Source organism: Heptranchias perlo, chromosome 23 (assembly GCF_035084215.1).
Source record: "Heptranchias perlo isolate sHepPer1 chromosome 23, sHepPer1.hap1, whole genome shotgun sequence".
NCBI lineage: Eukaryota > Metazoa > Chordata > Chondrichthyes > Hexanchiformes > Hexanchidae > Heptranchias > Heptranchias perlo.
Window position 1 is genome coordinate 45,113,128 of NC_090347.1, and position 25,601 is coordinate 45,138,728.

The 25,601-nt window shown below is 43.7% G+C and overlaps 1 protein-coding gene across 1 annotated transcript; it reads left to right on the forward strand.

The window, feature by feature from the left end:
* Positions 1 to 2,400: 2,400 nt before the first annotated feature.
* Positions 2,401 to 17,757, forward strand: LOC137341296 (uncharacterized). Its single transcript, XM_068004413.1, has 2 exons — positions 2,401 to 3,373; positions 16,890 to 17,757. Exons 1-2 carry the CDS (start codon positions 3,121 to 3,123, stop codon positions 17,249 to 17,251), a joined length of 615 nt encoding a protein of 204 aa, XP_067860514.1. The 5' UTR covers positions 2,401 to 3,120; the 3' UTR covers positions 17,252 to 17,757.
* The last annotated feature ends 7,844 nt before the right edge of the window (positions 17,758 to 25,601 follow it).

Sequence of the window (25,601 nt, forward strand, 5' to 3'; positions counted from 1 at the left end):
CTCCTCCGCATCCTTCCAGGGTGCCACCGGGGACATCGCTGACGTCTCTCAGTCGTCTGCACAAAAGAGCCCTGCAAATACACCTACACCCACTCTGCAGTGACACAATGGGTGGCATCAGTTGTGGGTCTTCATTGTGATCCTCAGGAAAGGACATTATTGCACAAACCAGACAAGATTCGCAAAGACGTGGCAGTCGTGGTGCCAATATAATATGTGATGTGAGTTGGTCAGAAATTAAATATAAGTAAAAACCATGACAAACCCTCAAACACCCTTGTGCATCCCCTTCATGCTCACAACACGTTTGCCTTACGCTTCCTACTGCACATATGTGATGCATGCCCTGTGGCTGCAGCACAGGTAGTGGCAGGTTGAGTGAGGCTGACTGTGAAAGAGATGCACGAGAGGGTGAGTATGAGATAGAGCCATGAGATTGTATGAGGATTGGGTTGAGTGGTAGTGGCGGGATGAGTACTGGCGAGGTGAGTAAGTGCAGGTACGATGAGGATGAGGTTTGAGTGGGTATGAGGGGTGATGTGACAGAGTAGTGTTTGCTCTGCAGAAGGAGATGTGGGGTGGGGGCGGTGATGTGGCAGATGGAGTGTAGGGGAATGAGTAAGTGTACTCACTTTGGCTGACCTACCTAGATCATTGCAGTGCCTCCTGCACTGTATGCAGGTGGGCGATATGTTGGTGGTGCAGGTGACCTCCTCTGCCACCTCGAGCCAGGCCTTCCTGGTGGCAGAGGCAGGCCGCTTCCTCCCGCCCGCCGGGGGGAAGATCTCTGTCCTCCCCCTCCTCCTCACCCCATCTAATGATACCTGGAGTGAGGCATCATTAAATTGGGAGCAGCCTTCCCCCTGGGCTGCTCCATGCTGTATTTTTTGCTATTTGTTGCAGCATCAGTCAGTGGAGGACTGCCCCTTTAAATAGAGCTCCTCCAGCTGACAGATCTTACTGCGCATGCGCAGCCCGCCCGATGCGCAGTTCAGCAGTGGGGAACCCGGAAGACAAGGTAAGTGGATCCAATTAAGCTGCGATCGCGCGCGGGGCAGACTGATATCACCGGGCGCGTTACCCACGCGCCCAATAGCCACCCCGCCGCGAACCCGCAGCCCTGGTAATATCGAGCCCATGATAACAGGAAGTATTTATATGGAATCATATAATCAAACAGCAAAGGAGGCCCATTGTGCTTGTGCTGGCTCTTTGAAAGACAATTAGTCCCACTCCCTCGCTCTTTCCCCACAGCCCTGCAATTTTTCCTTTTCAAGTATTTATCTAATTCCCTTTTGAAAGTTGTTATTGAATCTGCTTCCACCACCCTTTCAGGCAGTGCATTCCAGATCATAATAACTCACTGCATAAAAAAATTCACCTTATCTCCCCTCTGGTTCTTTTGTCAATTACCTTAAATCTGTGTCCTCTGGTTACCGACCCTCCTGCCAGTGGAAAGTTTCTCCCTATCTACTCTATCAAAACCCCTCATAATTTTGCACACCTTTATTAAATCTCCCCTTAACTTTATCTGCTCTCAGGAGAACAATCCCAGCTTTTCTCGTCTCACCACATCCCTGGTACCGTTCTAGTAAATCTCCCCTGCACCCTCTCCAATGCCTAGAATTGTAAACAATACTCCAGCTGAGGCCTAACCGGTGATTTATAAAGGTTTAGCACAACTTCCTTGCTTTTGAACTCTATGCCTCTATTAATAAAGCCCACGATCCTGAATGCTTTTTTAACAGCTTGTCCTGCCACCTTCAAAGATTTGTGTCCATACACCCCCATGTATCTCTTTTCCTGCACCCCTTTTAAAATTATACCGTTTTGTTTATATTGCCTCTCCTTCCAAAATGCATCACGACTCCCTTCTCTGCATTAAGTTTCATCTGCCATGTGTCTGCCCATTTCACCAGTCTGTCACTATCCTCCTCACTGTTTACTACACTTCCAAGCTTTGGGTCATCTGCAAACTGAAATTATGCCCTTTATACCCAAGTCCAGGTCATCAATATATATCAAAAAGAGCAGTGGTCCTAATACTGACCCCTGGGGATCACCACTGTATATTTCCCTCTAGACTGAAAAACAACTACTCTCTGCTTTCTGACCCTTAGCCAGTTTCTATGTTACAAAAAGAAGCCAACCGATACAGTACTTTGCAGGCCAGGATTTGTAACTGCTAAAGAATTATTACCAATGAATAATTTGAAGGTGTCGAGAGTTTTCTCTTTATTTCCACCCCATGGTATTTCTCACCTTTTTGTTCTGTTTTTAATGGTTTAATGGTTCTCTCTCTTTCTCTCAGTGCGACAGAATACGTAGCTTCGTTCCATATTTAGCAGCAGGAATAATAAATCACTCCAATCACCACAAGGAGTCCCACGGTTCTGTGTGAGGAATATTGTTGTCGAGGAGCCATTGATGAGAGAGGGAGGCAGCAGACGAGTCAGTAATATGCGGTCAGGGTTTTTTTTTGTTGCTGACGACTCTTTCAGCCTGACGAACACAAAGTGAGGTAACAAAACTTAAACACGGACCTGAAGCTCCCTCTGGATCAGCGGGAAGGTCCCCAGGTTACTGGCGTCAGGAGGGAAATCAGGAAGCACTTTTTTTCTACAGGGTAGTGGAAATCTGGAACTCTCTCTCCCCCAAAAGGCTGTGGATGCTGGGAGGGTCAATTGAAGCTTTCAAGACTGAGAGCGATAGATTTCTTAGATATGGGGATCAAGGGATCGGGAGAAAAGGCGGGTAGATGTAACTGAGGTGCCAGATCAGCCCCGATCTACTTGAATGGCAGGGCAGGCTCGAGGGGCTGGCTGTCTGGAACACACTTTGCCCAAACTCCAGCATGGATCTGTGCAACTGAAATGGTTAAACTCCGCTATCAGGGCAAATGGTTTTCACATCTGTGAAGTGGCACACAAGCTGGGTGATGTATTGCTGTTTACTCAGGATCACCTTTGCCAGAAGATTCCAAACATACCACCAGCTCTGTCGGCGTCAGCCCTGCGGAGGCTGTAAAAGTCACACACAAACTTTTCCCACCTCCAAGGCAGCAAATCAACAGCAGCTTTGACAGACAATTGCAGTGACGTTTACGAGGCTTCTGAAAGCATGGCTCGGGCCTGGCCGTGGGGGTCATTCAGCATCTGGTTGCTATCCGCTTACTTCAGCACACATGACGTCTGCGCAGCACCGATGGACTCGCCTCCCTGTCTCACCCAGAGTGACCTGCGCAGATTGTCGGAAGGTCCAAAGAGGCTGCCTCCTTCAAACGAGTGCATGCTGAACTGCACTGTGCATACTTACATGAAGATCCTCCGACAGCAGAAGAGACTGACCGTCCGTTTACATAACTCAGTGACAGGTAAACAGGGGGAAGGGTACACGCACACTCACACTGATACACACACTCACACAGACACACACGCACACTCACACTGACACACACACTCACACAGACACACACACACACTCACTCACACAGACAGACACTCAAACACACAGACACACACTCAAACACACATACATACAGACACACAGACATGCACACACACACTCAAACACACACACACATTCAAAAACATGCACACACACAGACACACACACCCAGACACACACAAACAGATACACACATTGACACACACACACAGGCCCAGACACACACATATATACACACACACAGACACAGACACACACATATACATATGCACACACAAACACACAACAGACACAGAGCCACACACACTCACACATGTACACGCGCAGACACAGACACACACACACAGACAGGATTATTACGACAGGATCTCAGAATTATTGCCCAAGCTACGCGTTAATTGGCATAAAGACAAACAGATCAAGAAAGTAAACACATGACTGAAGAATTGGTGTGGCAAAGTTGGGTTCTATTTTATGGGACACTGGCACCAGGACTGGTACAGGAAGAAGCTGTTCTGCTGGGACTGGCTGGACCAGAACCAGACTGGCACCAGTGTGCTAATGGAAAGGATAAATAGGGCTGTAGAAAGGCAAGAGCTCAGGCAGAAATAAAAATAAAAGTGAAAATAATCTAAAGATAAGAAAAAGGGATGAAAGCAAAATCCAGATCATCAATAGTGTTAAAGGTAATATAAATACTTCAGGTTCAGAAAAAAATATAGGAAATAATGACAAAATAACGGATCAAAATACAACAGAAATGATGAAAATCTCTTTCTCACAAGTTAAAAAGTGTGAGAAAAACAGCATCAGAGCAAAAGGGCAAGGCAGGATCTGTTACCCAAATAAGAGTTCTATACACCAATGCACATAGCACAAGGAATAAAACAAGGGAATTAGAAACACAAATTCAGCTTAGAGGGTATGATGTAGTGACCATCACTGAGACCTGGCTACAAACTGCACATGACTGGGAGATAAATATTCCAGGTTATAAGGTCTTTAGAAAGGACAGGGAAATTGGAAAAGGTGGAGCAGCAATGTTGATAAAGGACACTATTACAGTATTAGAAAGTGGGGATATCAGTCAGGGTGAGCAGGCAGTAGAAACTCTCTGGGTAGAATTGAGGAATAGATAAAGGATGCAAGACTTTGGTGGGAGTTGTTTATAGACGCCCTGTGATAAAGTAGAGGGATGAACACAGAGATCAGAGAAGCTTGTTGCAAAAACAGTGTGGTTATAATGGGAGACTTTCATTTTCACACAGACTGGGAGAAGCAGAATTTCAAAGGCAGCGAATTTCTTGAGTGTATTTGGGACAGTTTTCTGGAGCATTGTGTCTTGAACAAGAGAATAGGCCATATTAGATTTAGTGATGAGTAATGAGCCTGAATTAGTCAACAATCTGATGCTAAGGGAACACCGAGCTAACAGTGACCATAAGATGATTGAATTCGATATTAGGTTTGAGAGGGAGAGGGGTGAGTCACGAACCAAGGTGTTAAATTTAGGTAAGGCGGACTTTGGAAGGATGAGGCAGAAATTGACCACAATAGACTGGGCAGAACTATTAACGGATAAAACTACAGATGAACATTGGGAGGTGTTCAAAGAAATATTTGGTAGAATACAAGTCCTGTACATTCCCCTAAAGGGCAAGAGCTCGACTTGTGTAATTAAACAATCTTGGTCAACAAGGGAAGTGAGAGATAGTGTGAAACTAAAAGATAGGGTTTTTACGAAGACAAAGAACAATAGAGATCCCGCGGACTGGGGGAGATAAAAAGAACAGCAGAGTGATACAAAGAAAGTGGTAAGAGCCGCAAAAAGGGAATACGAGAAAAATCATACGAGGGATATCAAGGACAACACAAGGTTTTTACAAATATATTAAGAGAAAGAGGATGGCTAAGAGTAATGTGGGCCCCTTAAAGACAGACACAGGAGATATTGCAATTGAAAATCAGGAAATGGCAGACTTGCTAAATACTTACTTTGTATCGGTTTTCACAATAGAGGATGGGGATAAAATACCAGAGATACGAGGAAAACTAAAAATAAATCAAGGGGAGGAACTTAGTAGATTTAATATGAAAATAATGAAACTAGAGATAGACAAATCTCCAGGACCTGATGGTTTCCACCCCAGGGTATTAAAAGGAGTCGGTGAGGAAATTGTAGATGTGTTAGTCATGATCTCCCAAAACTCTCTCGATTCAGGAATTGTCCCCTTGGATTGGAAAACTGCCAAAGTCACTCCATTATTTAAGATGGGTGGGAGAGATCAACTAGGAAATTATAGGCCTATTAGTCTAACGTCTGTTGTGGGGAAGTTACTACAATCTGTTATTAGGGACAGAGTGACCGAGCACTTGGACAAACATGAACTGATCAGAGAGAGCCAGCATGGATTTGTAAAGGGCAAGTCATGTCTAACTAACCTAGTTGATTTTTTTGAGGCGGTAACTAACATGGTGGATAAGGGAGTGTCTATGGATGTTATTTATATGGACTTCCAGAAGGCATTCGATAAGGATCCACATAAGAAACTGTTAACAAAAATGAGAGTGCATGGAATTGGAGGCAACCTATTGACATGGGTAGGAATTGATAAGGAGGTCAGAGACAGAGAGTAAGGATAATGGGTATATGCTCAAATTGTCAGGATGTGACTAGTGGTGTCCCCCAGGGATCTGTACTGGGACCTCATCTTTTCATTATATTTATAAATGACTTGGACGAATGAATAGAGAGCTGTATATCTAAGATTGCTGATGACACTAAGTTAGGTGGAACAGTAAATAGTGTAGATGGGAGCAGAAAGTTGCAAAGGGACATTGATAGATTAAGTGAGTGGCCAGATAGAGTTCAATTTGGGGAACTGTGAGGTCATCCACTTTGGACCTAAGAAAGATAGATCAGAGTATTTTCTAAACGGTGAGAAGCTCGGAACTGTGGAGGAGCAGAGAGATTTAGGGGTCAATGTACAGAAATTACTAAAAGTTCGTGGACAGGTACAAAAAATGATTAAAAAAGCTAATGGAATGTTGGCCTTTATCTCAAGAGGGCTGTAATATAAAGGGGTGAAGTTATGTTACAGTTATATAAAGCTCAGGATAGAACTGTGTTCAGTTCTGGGCACCGCACCTCAGGAAGGATATACTGGCCTTGGAGAGGGTGCAGTGTAGATTCACCAAATGATACTGGGGCTAAAAGGGTTAAATTATGAAGACAGGTTGCATAGGCTAGACTTGTACTCCTTGAGTAGAGAAGATTAAGGGATGATCTGTTTGAGGTGTTTAAGATGATTTGCACCAAATCCCGTTTACTGACCTACATCGACTCCCGGTTCAGGAACGCCTTGATTTTAAAATTCGTGTTTTCAAATCCCTCCATGGCCCCACCCCTCCCTATCTCTGTAACCTGGTCCAGTCCTACAACCCTCCGAGATCTCTGCACTCCTCCAATTATGGCTCTTGCGCATCCCCAATTTTCATTACTCCACCCTTGGCGGCCGTGCCTTCAGCTGTCCAGGCCCTAAGCTCTGGAATTCCCTCCTTAAACCTCTCCGCCTCTCTACCTCTCTCTCCTCCTTTAAGATTCTCCTCACATTCTACCTCTTTGACCAAGCTTTTGGTCACCTGCCCTAATATCTCCTAACATGGCTCGGTGTCAAATTTTGTTTGATAATCGCTCCTTGGGACATTTTACTACGTTCAAGGTGCTATATAAATGCACGTTGTTGTTGTTATTATTGATAGGCTAGATAGATTGAAATTATTTCCTCTGGTGGGGGAGTCCAGAACAAAGGGGGCATAACCTTAAAATTAGAGCCAGGCTGTTCAAGGAATCACTTCCTCACACAAAGGGTAGTGGAAATCTGGAACTCTCTCCCCCAAAATGCTGTTGAGGCTGAGGGTCAATTGAAAATTTCAAAACTGAGAATAATATATTTTTGCTCGGCAAGGGCATTAAGGGTTGTAGATGGAGTTAAGATACAGATCAGGCATGATCTAGTTGAATGGTGGAACAGGCTCGGGGGGCTGAATGGCCTTCTCCTGTTCCTGTGCTTCTATGGACAGACAGGTTGCAGCTGAGCCCTCTGATTTGTCTGACTGAAGTCTTGTCACTGCATTAAGGAGGAATGATAGCGTGAAGGGTTATGTAGCCATTCTGTTAAGGTCTCTGCTTCTCATAAAGATTGTAAAGAATCTTACAACACCAGGTTATAGTCCAACAATTTTATTTGAAAATCACAAGCTTTCGGAGATTATCTCCTTCGTCAGGTGAGTGACTCACTCACCTGACGAAGGAGATAATCTCCGAAAGCTTGTGATTTTCAAATAAAATTGTTGGACTATAACCTGGTGTTGTAAGATTCTTTACATTTGTCAACCCCAGTCCATCACCAGCATCTCCACATCAACTCATAAAGAAAACTGTCTTGTACACAGTTTGTATAGAACTTACATTGAACCCTTTCTCTCCCTCTCCCCAGAATGCTGTGTCCAGTTCGGGTACGATGTATTACACAGTGACTGGGGGAGGCAGAAACCCCTTGGCTTTGGAGGGGGCCAACTGAACTAACTGCAGGGATTAGGAGGGGCTGAGGAATCTGTTTACACTGGGAGAAGAGAGGGTTCGGGGGTGATGTTATTGAGGTTTGAACATTGTACAGTATAAATAGACTGAACCCGAATAAATTGTTTAACATAAACACCAACCAGGGGAGACTGACTCTAACTCAAAAGGGAGAAGGTGAGCAGGGGGCCCCAAAAATCCATTCCAAGTGTGGGAGTGTCTCCACTGTTGCCCCCTCCAAAGGTCAAAAGGTCAAGAGGCGAAGCCAGGAGCCGGTCTTCGGGACCCCGTGAATGAGGCCTTCCCCCACCCAACCATCTATTAAAAGTTGCCCCCTGTGGCCACCTTTCAGTACTTTTAAAGAAAATGTTGGTCCTTTTCTACAGAGGATGCAGGCCTCCAGGCTCCAGCTGGGCTGCACTTCCCCACACCCTACCTCGGTGAGCCCGTGCACCAGGCATTCCTGCACCAACCACACAGTGGGGTCCAACTGAGAGCCAAAGCGTCCAGAGTTCGTGCCCTGCCCCCTCTGTGTTACCTTTAAGGCGCAGACAGAGGTTCTGCCCCTTGCAAGGTCTAGTGGGAATTCCCTCACAAGGACATCACCGGACGTATCCCAGAGTTACCGTGGGAGTCCCCCGGAAAGGCTCGGAATTTTCGGGGCCAGACAGTTTGGGGTCGGTCAATAATAACTCCCCCACCATGAGTGAGAGAGGGTCGGGGAAGGGTTAAAAATTTAAAATTGCGAAGCCCAACCCCAACCAGACACCAACCTGCCGCCATTTTGACAGTGTTGTGTTGCATGGCGAGTCTATGTTACGCCGGGGAAAATTTTATAATATTCAAATCAGGCTCCCACGTGCAGTTGGGGGCCTGAATCATAGAATCATAGAAATTTACAGCGCAGAAGGCCATTCGGGCCATTGTGTCTGTGCCAGCTGTAAAAGAGCTATCCAGCTTAATCCCACTTTCCAGCACTTGGTTCATAGCCCTGTAGGTTACGGCACTTCAGGTGCACATCCAAGTACTTTTTAAATGAGTTGAGGGTTTCTGCCTCTACCACCCTTTCAGGCAGTGAGTTCCAGACCCCCACCACCCTCTGGGTGAAAATAATTCTCCTCAAATCCCCTCTAATCCTTCTACCAATCACTTTAAATCTACGCCCCTGGTTTTTGATCTCTCTGGTAAGGGAAATAGGTCCTTCCTATCCACTCTATCTAGGCCCCTCATAATTTTATACACCTCAATTAAATATAGTTATATTAGGAAAGAGGGTGGTCAGGAGCAGTGTTGGCCCCTTAAAAACTGAAAGTGGGGATATTGTCATTGACAATGGGGAAATGGCGGACATGTTGAACGATTACTTTGCGTCAGTATTTACAGTAGAAAAAGAGGATAGCATGCCGGAAATCCCAAGAAAACTAATATTGAATCGGGGACAGGGACTTCATAAAATTAATATAAACAAAGCAACAGTAATGAAGAAAATAATAGCACTAAAGAGTGACAAATCCCCAGCACCAGATGGTTTCCATCCCAGGGTTTTAAAGGTGAGCACATTGCAGATGCCCTAACTATAATCTTTCAAAGTTCTCTAGATTCAGGAACTGTCCCTCGAGATTGGAAAATTGCACATGTCACTCCGCTTTTTAAGAAAGGAGAGAGAGGGAAACCGGGGAATTATAGACCAGTTAGCCTAACATCTGTTGTGGGGAAAATGCTGGAGTCTATAATTAAGGATAGGGTGACTGAACACCTCGAGAATTTTCAGTTAATCAGAGAGAGCCAGCATTGGTTTGTGAAAGGTAGGTCGTGCCTGACAAACCTGATTGAATTTTTTGAAGAGGTGACTAAAGTAGTGGTCAGGGGAATGTCAATGGATGTTATTTATATGGACTTCCAGAAGGCATTTGATAAGGTCCCACATAAGAGACTGTTAGCTAAGTTAGAAGCCTATGGAATCGAGGGAAAAGTACGGACTTGGTTAGGAAGTTGGCTGAGTGAAAGGCGACAGAGAGTAGGGATAATGGGTAAGTATTCACATTGGCAGGATGTGACTAGTGGAGTCCCGCAGGGATCTGTCTTGGGGCCTCAATTATTCACAATATTTATTAACAACTTAGATGAAGGCATAGAAAGTCTCATATCTAAGTTTGCTGATGACACAAAGATTGGTGGCATTGTAAGCAGTGTAGATGAAAACATAAAATTACAAAGGGATATTGATAGATTAGGTGAATGGGCAAAACTGTGGCAGATGGAATTCAATGTAGACAAATGTGAGGTCATCCACTTTGGATCAAAAAAGGATAGAACAAGGTACCTTATAAATGGTAAAAAGTTAAAAACAGTGGATGTCCAAACGGACTTAGGGGTTCAGGTACATAGATCATTGAAGTGTCATGAACAGGTGCAGAAAATAATCAATAAGGCTAATGGAATGCTGGCCTTTATATCTGGAGGACTAGAGTACAAGGGGGCAGAAGTTATGCTGCAGCTATACAAAACCCTGGTTAGACCGCACCTGGAGTACTGTGAGCAGTTCTGGGCTCCGCACCTTCGGAAGGACATATTGGCCTTGGAGGGAGTGCAGCGTAGGTTTACTAGAATGATACCCAGACTTCAAGGGTTAAGTTACGAGGAGAGATTACACAAATTGGGGTTGTATTCTCTAGAGTTTAGAAGGTTAAGGGGTGATCTGATCGAAGTTTATAAGATATTAAGGGGAACGGATAGGGTGGATATGGAGAAACTATTTCTGCTGGTTGGGGATTCTAGGAGTAAGGGGCACAGTCTAAAAATTAGAGCCAGACCTTTCAGGAGCGAGATTAGAAAACATTTCTACACACAAAGGGTGGTAGAAGTTTGGAACTCTCTTCCGCCAACGGCAATTGATACTAGCTCAATTGCTAAATTTAAATGTGAGAGATAGCTTTTTGGCAACCAAATGTATTAAGGGATATGGGCCAAAGGCAGGTATATGGAGCTAGATCACAGATCAACCATGATCTTATCAAATGGCGGAGCAGGCACGAGGGGCTGAATGGCCGACTCCTGTTCCTATGTTCCTAACCTCTCAGCCTCCTCTGTTCCAAACATAACAACCCCAGCCTATCCAATCTTTCCTCATAGCTAAAATTCTTCAGTCCTGGCAACATCCTCGTAAATCTCCTCTGTACTCTCTCTAGTGCAATCACATCTTTCCTGTAATGTTGTGACCAGAACTGTACGCAGTACTCAAGCTGTGGCCTAACCAGTTCTAGCATAACCTTCCTGCTCTTAGATTCGATGCCTCAGCTAATAAAAGAACGTTTTCTGTATGCCTTCTTAACCACCTTATCTACCTGTCCTGCTACCTTCAGGGATCTGTGGACATGCACTCCAAGGTCCCTCTGTTCCTCTACACCTCTCAGTATCCTCCCATTTATTGTGTATTTCCTTGCCTTGTTTGCCCTCCCCAAATGCATTACCTCACACTTCTCTGGATTGAATTCCATTTGCCACTTTTCTGCCCTCCTGACCAATCCCTTGATATCTTCCTGCAGTCTACAGCTTTCTTCCTCACATTCAACTACACGGCCAAGTTTTGTATCATCTGCAAACTTCTTAATCAAGCCCCCCCACATTTAAGTTCAAATCATTGATATATACCTCAAATAGCAAGAGACTTTGTACTGAGCCCTGTGGAACCCCATTGGAAACAGCCTTCCAGTCACAAAAACACCCATTGTCCATTAATCTTTGGTTCCTGCCACTAAGCCAGTTCTGGATCCAACTTGCCACTTTCCCTTGGATCCCATGGGCTTTTACTTTTCTGACCAGTCTGCCATGTGGGACCTTGTCAAAAGCCTTGCTAAAATCCATGTAGACTACATCAAATGCACTTCCCTCATCAACCCTCCTTGTTAGCTCCTCAAAAAATTCAATCAGGTTAGTCAGACATGACCTTCCCTTAACAAATCTATGCTGACTGTCCTTGATTAATCTGTGCCTTTCTAAATGACGATTAACACTGTCCCTCAGAAATTTTTCCAATAATTTGCCCACCGAGGTTAGTCCGACTGGCCTGCAATTACTCGGTCTATCCCTTTCTCCCTTTTTAAATAACGATATAATGTTAGCAGTCCTCCAGTCTTCCGGCACCACACCTGCATCCAGGGAGGATTGGAAAATGATGGTCAGAGCCTCCATTATTCCCTCCCTTGCTTCTCTGAACAGCCTGGGATAAATTTCATCTGGGCTTGGCGATTTATCTACTTTCAAAGATGTTAAACCCCATAATAGTTCCTCTGTCATTATGTTTATCCCATCCAATATTTCACACTCCTCCTCCTTAACTACAATCTCTGCATCGTCCCCCTCTTTTGTGAAGACAGACGCAAAGTATTCATTAAGAACCATCCCCACATCTTCCACCTCCACACATAGGTTACCTTTTTGGTCTCTAATAGGCCTCACTCTTTCCTCAGTTATCCTCTTGCTCTTAATGTATTTATAAAACAGCTTTGGGTTTTCCTTGATTTTATTTGCCAATATTTTTTCATGCCCTCTCTTTGTTTTCCTAATTTCCTTTTTAATCTCACCCCTGCACTTTCTATACTCCTCTAGTCTTTCTGCAGTATTGAGCTGCGTGCAGTTTTGGTCTCCTTACCTAAGGAACGATATACTTGCCATAGAGGGAGTGCAGCGAAGGTTCACCAGACTGATTCCTGGGACGGCAGGACTGTCGTATAAGAGATTAGGTCGACTCGGCCTGTATTCACTCGAGTTTAGAAGAACGAGAGGGGATCTCATTGAAATGTATAAAATTCTGACAGGGCTAGACAGACTGGATGCAGGAAGGATGTTTCCCCTGGCTGGGGGTCCAGAACGAGGGGTCACAGTCTCAGGATACGGGGTAGGACATTTAGGACTGAGATGAGGAGAAATTTCTTCACTCAGAGGGTGGTGAACCTGTGGAATTCTCTACCACAGAAGGCTGTGGAGGCCAAGTCACTGAATATATTTAAGAAGGAGCTAGATAGATTTCTGGACACAAAAGGCATCAAGGAGAATGGGGAGAGAGCGGGAATATGGTATTGAGATAGAGGATCAGCCATGATCATATTGAATGGTGGAGCAAGCTCGAAGGGCCGAATGGCCTACTCCTGCTCCTATTTTCTATGTTTCTATGTTTCAATGAGCTCTCGGTATCTGAGATAAGCTTTCATTTTTTGCCTTATCCTAACCAAATATGTGGGAACATATTTGCTCTGAACCTTCACTACCTCCTTCTTGAATGCCTCCCACTGCTGTGACACTGATTTACCTTCAAGTAGCTGTTTCCAGTCCATTTTTGCTAAATCACATCTTAGCTTAGTAAAATTGGCCTTCCCCCAATTGAGAACTTTATTCCTGTTCTATCTTTGTCCTTTTCCATAACTATGCTAAATCTAACTGAATTATGATCACTACCACCAAAATGCTCTCCCACTGATACTCCTTCCACCTGCCCAGCTTCATTCCCTAAAACTAAATCCAGAACTGCCCCTTCACTTGTTGGGCTTGCTATGTATTGGCTTAAAAAGTTCTCCTGAATGCATTTTAAGAATTCTGCGTCCTCTATACCCTTCACACTGATTGTGCCCCAGTTAATATTAGGGTAGTTGAAATCCCCTTCTATTCCTGCCCTATTGTTCTTGCACTTTTCAGAAATTTGCCAACATATTTGCTCTTCTATCTCCCTCTGACTGTTTGGGGGTCTATAGTACACTCCCAGTAATGTGTTCTTTAGCTCAACCCAAACGGCCTCATTTGATGATCCTTCTAACATATCATCCCTCCTCACAGCTGTAATTGTTTCTTTAACCAATATTGACATCCCCCTACTTTTTTATCCCCCTCTCTATCTCGTCTGAAAATCCTGTAACCAGGAATGTTGAGCTGCCATTCCTACCCCTCTTTAAGCCATGTTTCTGTAATAGCCAAGATATCCTACTGCCACATGTCTATCTGTGTCCTCAGCTCATCTGCCTTAATCACTATACTCCTTGCATTGAGGTATTTACCATTAAGCATTGCCAAACTCCTTTGTTGTCTATTTTCTAGCCTTTGTTTCCTCTGCCTTCCAAACTCACTTACTAATTTTCTGCCTTCCATTTCCAGCTTTGCTTCTCTCCCTTCTGAATCTACTCTCAGGTTCCCATCCCCCTGCCAAGCTAGTTTAAACCGTCTCCAACAGCACTAGCAAACCTGCTCGCGACGATATTGGTCCCGGCCCCATTGAGGTACAACCAGTCCTGTTTGTACAGGTCCCACCTCCCCCAGAACCTGTCCCAATGCCTCAGGAATCTAAAGCCCTCCCTCCTGCACCATCTGTCCAGCCACGCATTCATCTGCTCTATCCTCCTATTTCTATACTCACTAGCGTGTGGCACCGGGAGTAATCTGGAGATTACTATCTTTGAGGTCCTGCTTATTAATCTTTTTCCTAGCTCCCTAAAATCTGCATGCAGGACCTCATCCCTCTTTCTACCTATGCAATTACTGAATTTGCCTGTTTGGAGCAATGGCGTTAAAGTGAGCATTCATGAAACATCACAACCGCAAGCAACGTCAGAGGAGATCGAGCCATCTATTTCCTTGGTGCAAGTCTCTCTGAAGATAATGACCCTGCACTTCTCAGGGCAACTAGGGATGGGCAATAAAGGCCGGCCTTACCAGTGATGCCCACATCCTAAGAATGAATAGATAAAAAGGAGCCTGTCACTGCTAGATTTGACAATTGGAAAAAGCAATGAAAGCGGGACAGAAAATACTGATCAACACTGGTCATCCAGCTGGAAGCTTAGCAGCTAGAGTATGGCAGGAGAAAGGGCAGGTGAGGTGGCTTTGTTCTATAGAGCTAGTTTTCCTCCGCTATCCCGTCCAACATCAGGCAGGCTAGCGATGGAAAAATGTGGCATAAATCAGGCAGTGAGGCCTTTCTCAGAGGTGAGAGTGCTACCAACTGAGCCACAGCTGAAATAGAGAGACTCTGGGTCCTTACATGCTCTCCGAGTCAATGTCACTCCCTGAATCATCAAGAAAGATTCCAGGCTCTAATGAACAGTGTTAGCTGTGGCTCAGTGGTAGCACTCTTACCTCTATGTCAGAAGGTTGTGGGTTCAAGTCCCACTCCATGAAACTTGAGAATAAAATCCAGGCTGATATTTCAGTACAGCACTGAGGGAGTGCTGCACTGTCAGAGGTGCTGTCTTTCAGATGGGATGTTAAACTGAGGCCCTGTCTGCCCACTCAGGTGGTCGTCACTTGGCACTATTTTGAAGAAGAGCAGGAGGGTTCTCCCCAGTGTCCTGGCCAATATTTATCCCTCAACCAACATCACTACAAAGCAACAGACTATCTGGTTACTATCATTGTGGGATCTTGCTGTGCGCAAATTGGCTGCTGTGTTTTACAATAGTGATGACACTTCATTGGCTGTAAAGCGCTTTGAGACGTCCTGAGGTTGTGAAAGGCCCTTTATAAATGCACGTTCTTTCTTTCTATTTGCGACCAGTAACGCCATACTACGCAAAATGACTACGCAAAATGAGTACGCCCTTCTCTCCATTCTCTCCTGGGCAGCCTCCAATGCCAGCACTCTGACCCAGAAAGACTAGTCTCACGATGACTATCCTTCTGTACCGTGGCTCATGATGACTGCATAGTATCCTACGACGCGAGCTGAGCACCACTCTAATGGACATTCAAAAGGCCTTTGATAATGTACCACATAATGGACTCATGACTAAGGTCAGAGCATGTGGAGTTAGGGGACAAGTAGCAGAAGGGAACGTAAACTGGCTGCAAAACACGGAACAGAGAGTAAAGGTTAAAGGTAGTTACTCAGACTGGCGGAAGATGGGAAGTGGTGATCCACAGGGATCGGTGCTGGGACCGCTGTTGTTCAGCATTTGCATAAATGATTTGGACGCGGGAATCGGAAGTATAATAGCAAAATTTGTAGATGATACCAAATTGGGGGGTACAGTTAATACAGAGAAAGGCAGTAACAAAATACAAGACCTTGACAAACTTGCAGAATGGGTATGTAATTGTCAAATTAATTTTAATATGGATAAGTGTGAGGTTTTGGATTTTGGTAGGAGGAATAAGGAGGTCACATACTCCTTGGAAAATAAGAGTCTATATGGGGTAAAGTAGAGGATCAAAGGGATCCAGCGGTTCAAATCATTAAAAGTAGCAAAGCCATAAAAAGTCCAAACAAAGCACTGGGGTTCATTTCCAGATGAATAGAATTCAAAATCAGAGAAGTTATGTTAAACTTGTATAGAAACTTAGACCACACTTAGAGTTCTGAGCACAGTTCTGGTCCCCATATTACAAAAAGGATATAGAAGCACTGGAGAAAGTGCAAAAAAGATTTACAACGATGATACCTGAACTTAGAGGTTATAACTATCAGGAAAGACTGAACAGGCTGGAACTCTTTTCTCTAGGAAAGAGAAGACTGAGAGGTGACCTGATAGAGGTCTTTAAAATTATGATGGGGTTCGATAGGGTAAACTTAGAGCAGATGTTTCCACTTGTGGGGGAGACAAAAACTAGGAGCCATAAATACAAGATAGTCACTAATAATCCAATAAGGAATTCAGGAGAAACGTCTTTACTCAGAGAGTGGTGAGAATGTGGAATTCACTACCACATGGAATGGTTGAGGCGAATAGCTTAGATGCATTTTGTAAACACCTGTTGGGCCCAATTACCTGTTTCTGTGCTGTAAAATTCTATGTAATGAAAATTTGGAAGGGTATCTGAACAAAAGCTCAGATTAGATCATTCTAAAGACCTTCCTTTTATTCTCTTGTCCCACCAGCCAGTGAGAACGAGTACTGTTGGCCTTCTTACCTGCGTTGCCGGAATGGAGAGCAGCTGGACAAAGCCTTCGTGTTCTTAGACACCGATGAGGGAAAAGTCAACTCGTCTGCGAGTTATGGGCTGAGCTCAGCGACGGCTATGTCAGCCCAGGGGGTACACATGACCCCACAGGTCACCAGCTCGATAATGAGTGAGCAGTGTGGCATTAAGTTCGACACGACAAACCTTTTCAACACCGCGGCCAGTAACTTCTGCGTGCAGGTCACCTGCCAGGACACTATTTCCACATCTTGCGACTCTCTGAATACCACTCTTAAATGCCCACCGTTCTTGGCTACCATTTGGTCCAGGTTCTACTAGCATCTGTGGTGTAGGACGCTGGACAATGTGTCCATTAACATTTTTTCTAAAGATATTTGAAAAGGAGACTAACCCTAGACTGTCGTTGGACTGGTGTTGGACAGAAGAAGCATAGGAATATTTAGAACTGTGATAAAGTGGGGTCCTAGGAAATATTGTGGACCCCTTGTTTTATAGAGAGGATGACCTTCTATTTTTTATATGTCCTTGTTTTGTGTACGTCTGTTAATTTCATATGAGGGTCTTACCCGTTCTCAATGCTGCTGAGTATCAGTCAAGCAGTCAATGCAAGTCGAAACAGGGTTGCCAACCTACCCAGGATTGTCCTGGAGTCTTCAGGAATTAAAGATTAATCTCCTGGAGATTGTTGCGAGCAAACCTGGGAGAGAAATCGGAGATGGGGGAGAAAAGGCTGTTTGATTGACAGTTGAGAACCACCCAATCAGGCAATGAAGAGTCTGTTCGCTTTCCAATTGGAGTAGGGAGGTGGGGCACCGTGAGGATGGACGTGTTGGGCAACCAATGGCGAGGGGGCTGGGCCGTTGGGGGTGGGGGGTCGTGCACTGAAACCTCCAGGAATACATCCAATCAGAGTTGGCAACCCTACATCAAAAGCCATACTGAAGAGTTTCCCTGCTGCACAATGGATTTCTCCTCACAAAACTGTTAGGCCCTGGCTCTGCTCGCTGAGCTCAACAACATGAGGAGCTAATGTCAAATTTCTGCGCCTTTGGGAGATCAGGAAGTATTAATCCTACTTATATGTTGACATTATATATATTGTACAGAAAGCGAATCTGCAAAGTGGGCCTCTTATTACACACCTGGCAACAAAGTGCCTGATGGAAAAGTGCACCAAGGGTCAAAGGTGGGGGAGAAGAGGAAGGGGGAGGGAGCTTTAGCTAACCTTAAATACATGCATAATACCTAAAATAAAAATGTTAAATGCTTACTCTCCCCTCTCCCAGTGTATTAACAATTCGCAATAGTTCATAACATTAAGTGAAACTGTGCAATGTCTCTGTGCAAGGTTAGTCATTTATAAACACTATAAACCGCAAAGTGTACGTAGGACAATATCTTGGGAATACACTCAAAACAGGGAGGAAAATAGCACCTATTGATATTAGGAACCTAGGAACAGGAGGAGGCCATTCAGCCCCTCGGGCCTGTTCCGCGATTCAATTAGATCATAGCTGATCTGCATCTTAACTCCATTTACCTGCCTTGGTTCCATAACCCTTAATACCCTCACCTAACAAAAATCTATCAATCTCAGTTTTGAAATTTTCAATTGACCCCCAGCCTCAACAGCTTTTTGGGGGAGAGAGTTCCAGATTTCCACTCCCCTTTGTGTGAAGAAGTGCTTCCTGACATCACTCCTGAACGGCCTAGCTCTAATTTTAAGGTTATGTCCTCTTGTTCTGGACTCTCCCACCACAGGAAATAGTTTCTCTCTAACCACCCTATCAAATCCTTTGATCATCTTACACACCTCAATTAGATCACCCCTTAATCTTTTATAATTGAGGGATTACAAGCCCAATCTATGCAACCTGTCCTCATAATTTAACTTTTAGTCCTGTTATCATTCTGGTGAATCTGTGCTGGACTCCCTCTATATCCCTCCAGAACTGAACGCAGTCTCCAGATGGGGTCTCACCAGAGCTCTGTACAGCTGGAACATAACTTCACCCCTTTATATTCCAGCCCTCTTGTGATAAAGGCCAACATTCCATTAGCCTTTTCAATTATTTTTTGTGCCTGTCTAGTAGCTGTTAGTGATTTCTGTACATTGACCCCTAAATCTCTCTGCTCCTCCACAGTTCCGAGCTTCTCGCCATTTAGAAAATACTCTGATTTGTCTTTCTTAGGTCCAAAGTGGATGACCTCACACTTCCCCACATTGAACTCTATCTGCCACATTTTTGTCCAACTAACTTAATGCTGGCAGCAAACTTGGGATCTCTATTCATCCAAGTCATTTTAAAATATAGTGAAAAACAGTACAGATCCCTCGGGGACACCACTAGGCACATCCTAGGCCAATTTCTGTACATACCTATTAGAAACATAGGAACAGAAGAACAGGAGGAGGCCATTTAGCCCCTCGAGCCTGTTCCACCATTCAATGAGATCATGGCTGATCTGTGACCTAACTCCATATACCCGCCTTAGCACCATATCCCTTAATACAGTTGGTTAACAAAAAATCTGTCAATCTCATATTTAAAATTAACAATTGCTCTGCCGTTTGCAGGAGAGAGTTACAAACTTCTACTACCCTTTGCATGTAGAAGTGTTTCCTAACTTGACAACTGAAAGTCCTGGTTATAATTTTTAGTCCCCTAGTCCTAGACTCCCCAACCAGTGGAAATAGTTTCTCTCTATCTACAATATCAATTCCCCTTACTATCTTGAAAACTTAGATTAAATCACCCCTTAATCTTCTAAATTCCAGGGATACAACCCTTTGTGTAATCTATCCTCGTAATTTAACCCTTGGAGTCCAAGTATCATTCTAGTAAATCTACGCTGCGCTCCCTCCAAGGCCAATATATCCTTCCTAAGGTGCAGTGCCCAGAACTGAACACAGTTCTCCAGGTGCGGTCTAACCAGGGCTTTGTGTAGCTGTCGCATAACTTCTACCCCCTTGTATTCTAGTCCTCTAGATATAAAGGCCAACATTCCATTAGCCTTTTTGATTATTTTCTGTTCCTGTACATAACATTTTAATGATCTATGTACACGGACCCTTAAGTCTGTTTGGACCTCCACTGTTTCGAGCTTTTCACCATTTAGAAAGTAATCTGATTTATCCCTTTTAGGTCCAAAGTGGATGACCTCACACTTGCCTACATTGAAATCTATTTGTCACAGTTTTGCCCATTCACTTAATTTATTAATATCTCTCTGCATTTTTATGCTTCCATCTACACTGCTTACAATGCTGCCAATCTCTGTGTCATTGGCAAACTTGGATGTGTGGCTCTCTATCCTGTCATCTAAGTTATTAATAAATACAGTGAATAGTTGAGGCCCCAACACAGATCCCTGTGGGACACCACGAGTCACATCCTGTCAATTTGAGTACCTGCCCATTATCCCTACTCTCTATCTCCTGCCGCTCAGCCAATTTCCTGACCAGGTGAATAATTTGCCCTCAAATCCATGAGCTTCAACTTTAGCTAACAGTCTCTTATGAGGGACTTTATTGAATGCCTTCTGGAAGTCCATATAAACAACATCCATTGACATTCCCCTGTCCACTATTTCAGTCAGCTCTTCAAAAAATTCAATCAGGTTCGTCAAGCACGACCTCTCCATTACAAATCCATGCTGGCTCTCTCTGATCAGCTGAAAATTTTCACAGTGTTCAATCACTCCATCCTTAATTATAGACTCTAAACCCTAGTGCCTTCACTTTTCCTGCCATCCATTTCCCTCAGAATCCTTGGATGTATCCCATCAGGTCCTGGCATTTTGTCCCTCTTTAGCTTAACTGACTTCTCCCTTTCTTTCCTTTTATTTATAATAATATTTCTCATCTCATTTTAACCAATTCAGGATTTCCCTCCTCCCCCATCTTGTGTAAACACTGATGGAAGGTATTTGTTAAGTGACCTCGCCAATTTCTGCTTATCCTCTCCTAACTCACCATCACCCTCTGAGTAGTTACAAAATGTTGTGCATCAAAAGTTCTACATCTGACTGATTTGAACATCCAGTGAGCATCTCCATGGGGTATATTTAAAGACTCAGAGTGGTTGTCATTCGCAGTTATTCATGACTCCATCTCCTGTTGGAACAGATACTGAATATACAGCAAACCAAGACTGCACAGTGTAGGCTGCAGTGTTAGGTGGCACTGTACACTGAAAATATTAATACTCCACTTTTGTACACTGGACAAACGAGCCCTTATTTCCACTAATTTTGTATGTAGGTTCACAAGACCAAGACCGCCTTTGGCCCTGAATTAAAGATGCAGTACGGTTCGTGTTTGTGCATGAAAGTAAAAGTTTGACCACTGTGGCTCCTTCAGGTACCTGTCCTGTTGCAAAAGCGAATCTGTAATCTGATCCAATGTTCACTTGCCCACTGGAGTCCAGGGGTTGAGTTCCTCTTTCTAGAAGACTGGGAGGATGCTTTAATAAAAGGACTGAGAACTAAACCGCAACCTCAGCAATCACATCGTTCAAAGCCACAAGTTCCAAGGGGTTAGACTGTCATTAAATATGGAGAAAAAATCATCACTTTTCTGCCTTTTGTTACGAGGAATTTTGTGTCGCGAAAGTATCTGAGTATCACAATTGTAAATTAAGTGTCTCCTAAAATGCGCTGCTATTGTAAATATAAAACAAGCATTTTTCTGAAAGTGTTTTTCGCACTAATGTATACTTTCTAAATGCTCCTCTTAGGTGTATACTATTAGCACATATAGAACCAGTTACACAATTAAAGGTGTGTTAAAAACGTAACTCTAGATGCTGCTAACACAGATTCATTTGTACGAAATGCAAACCAATTGAAATAAATGTTAAAGCTCCAACATTTCCGTCTCCCATTCGCTCTACATTTGCTTCATCAGCCATGAACTTATTGAATGGCGGAGCAGGCTCATATTTCTTATGTTTTTGTTCATTGAACACAAGAATGTTAGGACAGCATTCATCTCTTTCCATCATTGAACAATCCACCTTCTCCCATCATCCATCTCCTCCCATCATCTAACTCCACCCAACATTCATCTTCTCCAAACATTCATCTCCTCCAATAATCCATTTTCTCCATCGTCCATCACATTTTATCACTAGCTCAATCCATCACAAGCACCCGCCATCAATTCTTTCCACCAGCAGCTCATTCCTGCACCAGCTAATTGCATCGTCAGCTCAATAAACATTTCTTCATCCTGTAACTCCTTTCATCATTCATTAACTTCCATCGTCCATGTCATTCTATCACCAGCGCAATCCATTCCAGCTCTATCCACCAATTCATTCTGCAAACAGTTCTTTCTATTACCAGTTCCATACATCACAAGTGCACTCCAGCACCGACTCATTCCACATGAGCAAAATCCATCTCTTCATCCTGCACCATCTTCCATCATTCAACAACGTCCATCAGCCATTTCATTCAATCACCAGCACAATCCATTCTCAGCTCCATCTACCAATGCATCCTGCAAACAGCTCTTGATATTAACAGTTCCATACATCACAGGGGGAGAGCAACACAAACTCATTCCAACAACTCATTCCCTCACCAACTCATTCCCTCACCAACTCATTCCCTCACCAACTCAATCCCTCACCAATTTATTCCACACCAACTCATTCCATCATGAACACATTCCAACACCAACTCATTCAATCATCAACTCATTCCATTACCGACTCATTGCATCAACAACTCATTCTATCACCAACTCATTATAGCAACAACTCATTCCATCACCAACCCATTACACCATTAACTCATTCCATCACCAATTAATTCCATCGTCAACTCATTCCATCATCAACTCATTCCATCACGAACTCATTACATCATCAACACATTCCATCTCCAATTCATTCCACAGCAATTCATTCCATCACCCAGTCATTCAATCACCCACTCATTCCATCACCAATTCATTCCATCACCAACTTATTCCATCACTAATTCATTCCATCATTAATTCATTCCACACTAATTCATTCCATCATCAACTAACTCCATCACCAATCATTGCATCACCAATTCATTACGTTGTCAACTCATTCCATCATCAACTCATTCCATCTCCAACTCATTGCACAGCAATTCATTCCATCAACCAGTCATTCCATCACCAACTCATTCCATCACCAACTCATTCCATCACCAACTTATTCCATCACCAACTCATTCCATCACCAACTCATTCCATCACCAACTCATTCCATCACTAATTCATTCCATCATTAATTCATTCCACACTAATTCATTCCATCATCAACTAACTCCATCACCAATCATTGCATCACCAATTCATTACGTTGTCAACTCATTCCATCATCAACTCATTCCATCTCCAACTCATTGCACAGCAATTCATTCCATCAACCAGTCATTCCATCACCAACTCATTCCATCACCAACTCATTCCATCACCAACTTATTCCATCACCAACTCATTCCATCACCAACTCATTCCATCACCAACTCATTCCATCACCAACTCATTCCATCACCAACTCATTCCATCACCAACTTATTCCATCACGAATTCATTCCATCACCAACTTATTCCATCACTAATTCATTCCACACCAATTCATTCCATCATCAACCCATTCCATCAAAAAATCAATCCATCACTAATTCATTCCATCACTAATTCATTCCATCACTAATTCATTCCATCACTAATTCATTCCATCACCAACTCATTCCATCACCAACTCGTTCCATCACCAACTCATTCCATCACCAACTTATTCCATCACCAACTCATTCCATCACCAACTCATTCCATCACCAACTCATTCCATCACCAACTCATTCCATCACCAACTCATTCCATCACCAACTCATTCCATCACCAACTTATTCCATCACGAATTCATTCCATCACCAACTTATTCCATCACTAATTCATTCCACACCAATTCATTCCATCATCAACCCATTCCATCAAAAAATCAATCCATCACTAATTCATTCCATCACCAATTCATTCCATCACCAATTCATTCCATCACCAATTCATTCCATCACCAATTCGTTCCATCACCAATTCGTTCCATCACCAATTCATTCCATCACCAACTCATTCCATCACCAATTCATTCCATCACCAATTCATTCCATCACCAACTCGTTCCATCACCAACTCGTTCCATCACCAACTCGTTCCATCACCAACTCATTCCATCACCAACTCATTCCATCACCAATTCATTCCAACACCAACTCATTCCAACACCAACTCATTCCAACACCAACTCATTCCAACACCATCTCGTTCCATCACCAACTCATTCCAACACCAACTCATTCCAACACCAACTCATTCCAACACCAACTCATTCCATCACCAACTCGTTCCAGCACCAACCATTCATCACCATCTCGTTCCATCACCAACTCGTTCCATCACCAACTCGTTCCATCACCAACTCGTTCCATCACCAACTCGTTCCATCACCAACTCGTTCCATCACCAACTCGTTCCATCACCAACTCGTTCCATCACCAACTCGTTCCATCACCAACTCGTTCCATCACCAACTCGTTCCATCACCAACTCGTTCCATCACCAACTCGTTCCATCACCAACTCGTTCCATCACCAACTCGTTCCATCACCAACTCGTTCCATCACCAACTCGTTCCATCACCAACTCGTTCCATCACCAACTCGTTCCATCACCAACTCGTTCCATCACCAACTCATTCCATCGTCAACTCATTCCATCGTCAAATCATTCCAGCACCAACCATTCATCACCATCTCGTTCCATCACCAACTCGTTCCATCACCAACTCGTTCCATCACCAACTCGTTCCATCACCAACTCGTTCCATCACCAACTCATTCCATCACCAACTCATTCCATCACCAACTCATTCCATCACCACCTCATTCCATCACCACCTCATTCCATCACCACCTCATTCCATCACCAACTCATTCCAACACCAACTCATTCAATCATCAACTCTTTCCATTACCGTCTTATTCCATCACCAATTCATTCCATCATCAACCCATTCCACACCAACTCATTCCATCACCAACTGATTGAATCACCAACTGATTCTATCACCAACTGATTCTATCACCAACTGATTCTATCACCAACTGATTCTATCACCAACTGATTCTATCACCAACTGATTCTATCACCAACTGATTCTATCACCAACTCAGTCCATCGTTCAAATCATTCCATCTCCATTTCGCACCACTGCAATTCATTCCATCACCAAGTCATTCCATCACAATCTCATTCAATAACCAATTCATTCCGTCACAAAATCGTTCCATCACCAACTCATTAAACATCAACTCATTCCATCATCAACTCATTCCATTGTCAAATTATTCCACCACCAACCCATTCTATCACAAACTCATTCCACACCAATTCATTCTGTCATCAACTAACTCTATCAACAAACCATGGAATCACCAATTCATTCCGTCGTCAACTCATTACATCATCAACTCAATCCATAGAGTCATAGAGTCATAGAGTCATAGAGTCATACAGCACGGATAGAGGCCCTTCGGCCCATCGTGTCCGCGCCGGCCATCAGCCCTGTCTACTCTAATCCCATATTCCAGCATTTGGTCCGTAGCCTTGTATGCTATG